Here is a 6,000-nt window from a genome sequence, read left to right as displayed (position 1 = left end):
AAAAACATTATGAAAACTTTCCTGAAGAATGTTTCCCAAACTTTATGGTAACATAAACCTAACATTCTCCCAAAATTCAGGGATTATGTTTTATTGCCCTAAACAAGTTACTGAAAGATAATGAAAGAACAAGTCAGTAAATCATTGATAATTTAGCCTAAAGCAAAATGGATAATGGGCCACAAACAGGTTGTCCTATATCACGGAAAAGAATGAAACAACTTCATGTTGTAATTTTAACAGAATATTTATTTGACTAAATTAAAAGATACATGGTACAAACATTGTCAAATCCAAGCTTTAATCAGGACCTCTCTCCCTTTTCAGGATTCCTTGAGATTATGTACAACTTTATAAATTACAATGTCAGTCAGATAAACCATAAGCCTAATGATTACTTTAAACACAAGTTTGCCCCTGCCTGGTGGACTAACACAGTGCATCATATAATCTACTCACTGGCTACAGGGTGCACTAGTAGTCGGTTATAATATTGTTGTATGGCACCCTGTGCTATTTCACTTGATCAACTCACCAGACATGCCCTTTTATTTGTATTTGTCAGATGCTGAGTAGTTCATACTTAAATTTTGTATACTATTTTAAAAGCCCTTGATATCAGAGGGTATGCATAATCTACTTCTAGATTACCAGGCTCGAGTCAAAAACTATAAAATCTTAACTTCAGAGGTGTGAAATATTATCTACTTGTATATGCCAAGTTTCAATGTGCGAATATGATCATTTATGCATTGAGAAAAATACCATAACATATTAAATTCCAATGATTGAATTAATAATATCAAGATTTTAAAATTAAATTGGGATAATAATACCCATTTATTGTGGTCCCTGACAATTTACTTTTTAAGTTCATCAGTGCATTTCAACATATAGTGTCTTTTACTAAAAAAATTTGCAGATCTGTTGCAGAAATAAGGTATCTCATATGCTATGTTGGTTTCACAATACTTTGAGAATAGAATGATATAGGTCACATCTATTTTTGCTGTCTTCCCCAGTCGCATGCCAGGGTAAACTGGGTACACGTGCAAACATATCTCATTTAAAACACCAGGTTTTATATAAAATGGTTACTTATTCACTCCAAGCAACTATAAAAGCAATTGTTTCCTTACTTTTTCCTTGATTAGGTGAGAATTGCTATACTGGTGACTCCCCAAAGAGTAAATCAAATACTTTACTATCATCACAAGTTTTCTGATATCCTGCTTTTAATGGGCAGGAATTAAATACTCTTTCAGGGACCTTTATGCCAATGGAGCGACTTCCAACTGCATGTCAAATTGTCTTCAAATTGAATGAACATTTCTAGGGCCTTCTAAAATCTACTAAAAAAAATGTTTTCTCCAGACAGAAGAATATGTACGAAAAAATTTATAAGAAATACGGTAAACTTTGTCGAGTTATTTTAAACAGTTTAGTGTTTAAACTGTCATGAGATTGTTAGTGTAATGCTATTCACTATGAATTACTATTAAAACATTGAGGAAAGCTCATGTTGATACCAACTTAGGCTGATAATCTGTACCAGCATCTGTATCAAAAGCTAGTTTTCAGAACAGTGCAAATTTGGAAAAGAATAAAAATTACAAACAGGCTCAAAAAGCAGAAGACATCAAAGAATTCCATACATGTGATAGACCTTTTACACAAAACTTTATGCCTCAAAGTGACATATTGTAAAATATTGTACAGAACAAGGCAGCAAAGCTGTCAAATGTACAAAAATAAATAAATAAATAAAGATACACAAAATAGGTCACTTTGTCAATTCTGATGCAATAATACATTATGCTCAACTGCAAAGTCAACATCAAAATGTTACTATGCACAAAAGGTACAGTGTAATACCAATAGGAGGGGGGAGGGGGGGATTGTCCTGATACTCAATCCTAGGAATCATTCTTGTAAGTTTGAAAAATGATAAGTAACAGTTTTCTTTTCATAACATTTATGGTGACAGTGCACTAAGTAGTTTTTTTTTTTTGTTGCTGTCAATTTTGATGCAATATTACATAATGATAAACTGTATAATTACCAACAATTACCTCCTATTAATAGCATGGACATTTAAAAATTTGATTGCAACTTCACTTCACTCCCCTGCGAGTTGTAAGTCCCACATTGAAAATTCCCCATATGGGAATAATGCTTAACAGCATAATGACCATCAATTTTTAATAACATAATAAAATCATCATGAATATTCAGAAAATGTGACTTGCAAAGGTATTCAAGCCAACTGAAGTTCAAAGTCACACCTTGAAAGTGCCAATATATGAAAAATTAAATTTTCACAAAAAACTGTATATTAAACTTCAAGAAAATTACTAATGAGAGATTTTCCAACTGAAGCCTTATTTCAGTCCTGTGTTTTCCTGTTAGTGTGAGAGGAGTAAGTGACATGGTTTCCCTTTAATGGTCACTATGGAGGCAATGCCCAAAATAGGTTTTTCTTCAACTCAACTTGGTTTTATGAATATTCATATGTTCTGTAAGTTTGAAGCCAAAAAGTTAAACCATTTACCACTTATCATTATCAGTGAATGTGCACGGTGACGACGATGGGGACAACAGACGCAGGTGACGGCTATATGTACAGACACATCTGTACAAAAAATATTTCAATAAAGCTGCTACGTATTCAAACTTTTAATCTTGCTAGGCCCATAAGAGTTCAAATTCATATGCAAAAAATCCCAATATAAAAATAATGAAGACAGTGCACAACATAATGTTACTAGCCAGGGCTTCAGGTGGATGGGAGTGAAGAGGCACATTTTGAAAACGCCAGTGTTTGAAAAAATAAGAAAGCATAACAAAAGATATACTCAAATAGAGCTGCAACTTAAAAATTCAATTCAGCTGCATTAACATACAATGAATCACCCCACCAAGTTTGAGGATAATAAAGTGCAGTTTTTTTTTTATCTTAAGCATAAATGTTGACAGTATACAATTTTTTTTGTAAATTTATACACAATATAATGCAACATTTAAGTGCATAATATTACCAATTCTTATCAATTATATAATACTGTCAAGGCAGACTTTCAAAAACTGTATGTGGCACAGGTTTCAGTCTCTTCCAACACATTTTATGTACTCATTTAACGATCACTTGCTAATTAATAAGGTAAGTGATTTTATAGCTCTGTTATTGTTGGAGGTTCAGTCACACCTTGAAAATGACAATATGTAAAAAATTAACATGTCATTTGCAGTATTTCCATGCTTCTTTACAAATGTGTGAATTCCTCTGCATAAGTAACATTGCATTACATTCAATACAAGTGAGAAACCTATTTACGAAGCATTATCAACTTCCTTCTTAGCAAATACAATGTCACACCAGAGAGATAGTGTTGATAATGAGATCTACGCAATATCAATGTCACACCAGAGGGGCAGCTATGATACTGGCATCAATTTTGATTCAACTGACGTCCATTTTCCTACTTAAGCATCCTGCTGCACTTCTTGTAGAGGCAGAGACAGTTTCTTTGGATTGATTGTCACAGACTTGGTAGCATTGTTGGTCTTATAAATTCCCACCAGACGATCAGCCAGTTCAAACATGTTGTTACGCAGTGAGATGATGATAAATTGTGCATTTTTGGTACGTTCCTAAAAAGATACAAGAGAAATCAATGTTAAGACTGGCTGCATCAAGTGATCACTTTGCTCAATATATCTATGACTTGAACATCTTTAAAAGGTTTTTAAAATTTATAAGAGTAAGACTTTTTCACAACTACATGTTTTGTTGTTTCCTCTGTATCCTTTGGGACTGAGCAGAAAGGTGAAGATTCGAGGCTTCCCATGTCAGGGTCTCCCTATAGGGCTTGAAGTCATAGCTCCATAACTAAAATGTGATCATGAGCCTTGGGGTTGTTCCAGAATTTGTAATAAGGAGAGAGACCATATTGATATCGAGCAAGCAGAAGTTTCTCGCATTGGCCCTCCTTAAAATGGATTCTGATATTTACTATGTGTGTGTAAAGGTGCACATAACTGTCAATTGATAGCCAGACACTGACTCAACAGTAAACCATATAGAAAACAAAATTACAGACACCACCAAAAGTGTTGTGCTTGACATGCATTACAATACACACACATGCTGGTGGATGTGTTTGTGTGCTATTTCACTGGTAGAAACACATCTGATTACCTGTCTCAGCCAAATATGCTTTTGCCAATTTGGCAAAATCTTGTTCAACACCCATATTAAAAAAATTTTTTCACCGGCATATGTGACATTTGGCAATACTAGCAAGCCCTTACATGAAACAAGAAGTTTCTTGCTCAGAAGCAAACTTTTAGGATCAAAAGAGCCAAGTAAGTCCCACTGTACACAATTCTGCACAGCAGTTTTTTTGATGGCAGGTTCAACTCTTGTGTTATGATTTCATCTATTCCACAAATTCTGAAGTCCGTCAATTGTTTTACAGAAGTGTCACTGATAAAGACCTTAAGATGAATTTTCAGTTCTAAGCACACAAGAGATACAACCAGAGAACATTTGCTGGATTGGTGCAGAGGTCAAAAGTTTAAAAACTTGCATGATCTAAAACAAAAAGCCCTCAAAGCAATCTTTGCCTTAAAAGGAGCACTAGCATCAAATGAAATCTCCTCTCCACTCCTTACAATGTCACTCTTTGACAAAATGATAAAGCCCATATTACTTTATTGGTGTGAAGTCTGGGGACAAGAAATATTATCACAAAAAAAGATGACTTTGGAAAAACTAAATAAAATGCCTTTCGAGCAAGTACACTTGAAATTTTGTTAGTGGTCATTAGGTGTAAGGAAATCTGCCAGCAATAATGCCTGCCGAGCAGAAATGGGTCGCTTCCCAATATATTTGGACAAAGTAAAATTAGTCTCAAAATACAGTGCTAGACTCCAAGAACTCCCAGATAACAGAATTGTTAAACAAGCATATAACAAGGAAAAAATAGGAAACAGAAGTAACTGGTATCAGACAATGTCAAATATTAAAATATGTTGGGAACTTAATACAAACAGACATAATTGCGAAATCCACAACTAACCAGATCTTGAAATAGAAATAACTAACGAAGAAATCCATAGAAATACCAACAACAAACTCCGCACCTACAGCAAAATTAAGAAATCCTATGAAGCTGAGCCATATTTGGAATTAAAAGTCCCTTTTACATATAAAAAAATTCTAGCCAAAATGAGGGTCAGTGACCACGAGTTAGAAATTGAAAGAGGCAGATTTACCCACCCCAAAACAAAAATTGAGGACAGAAAGTGTCCTCACTGTAATGCAGTGGAAGATGAAGTTCACTTTTTTCTTGAGTGTACTACTTATAAACTGGACAGAGAAACATTATTTGCTGCCTTACCAGAGGTAAATGTGCAGGGTCTAGCAGACGACACACTATCCGCCCTATGAAATGTGTCAAATAAGAGAGGTGTGTCCGCAATTGTAAAGTTTATAAACAGTGCTATGAGAAAACGGAAGCTATCCAAATTGAGATAACACCTGGTATTATACTTTAACTTTATTATTACTATGTACATGTATTTAAACTTGAGTATATTATAATTAGTAGTGTAGAGAGCCTATAAATGTACACTCATTTCATGTGCTCAATAAATTATTATTATTATTATTATAAAAATTAAAGATATACATTACAACTCTGTCATTCTAACTTTTACCTTGATATAATTAGCAACAATGGAAACATTCTTGAAGTCCAAAGCTGCATCTATTTCATCCATGACATACAGAGGTGTGGGCCTGTAGTGGTGCAGGGCAAATACCAATGCCAATGAGCTCAGGGTCTTCTCACCACCAGACAGGTTGGAGATGTTCTTCCATGACTTCTTGGGAGGTCTCACACTAGTACAAAAAACATTAAACAATATCCTTCATATTTCCATTTTCAAAACACACCAAGACATATCCAATCATCATTACACCTTGTTTAAAGTAAA

General features: G+C 34.3%; 1 protein-coding gene across 3 annotated transcripts in view; it reads right to left on the bottom strand.

The window, feature by feature from the left end:
• Positions 1-228: 228 nt before the first annotated feature.
• LOC106151646 (structural maintenance of chromosomes protein 4) overlaps positions 229-6,000 on the bottom strand; it is an 83,121-nt gene continuing 77,349 nt past the window's right edge. For all 3 annotated transcript variants that reach the window (XM_086997407.1, XM_086997409.1, XM_086997408.1), the window contains 2 exons: positions 5,722-5,905; positions 229-3,651 (listed from right to left, as the gene is read on the bottom strand). In XM_086997407.1, coding sequence (XP_086853533.1) covers positions 3,484-3,651; positions 5,722-5,905 — 352 coding nt within the window. In that variant the 3' untranslated portion in view covers positions 229-3,483. The remainder of the gene's footprint in view (positions 3,652-5,721; positions 5,906-6,000) is intronic.

The sequence above is a fragment of the Lingula anatina genome, chromosome 10, assembly GCF_051362555.1.
Source record: "Lingula anatina isolate TDL-2025a chromosome 10, LinAna3.0, whole genome shotgun sequence".
Taxonomy (NCBI): domain Eukaryota; kingdom Metazoa; phylum Brachiopoda; class Lingulata; order Lingulida; family Lingulidae; genus Lingula; species Lingula anatina.
Note: the sequence above shows the minus strand (reverse complement) of the source record. Positions and strands in the feature narration are given on the sequence as shown.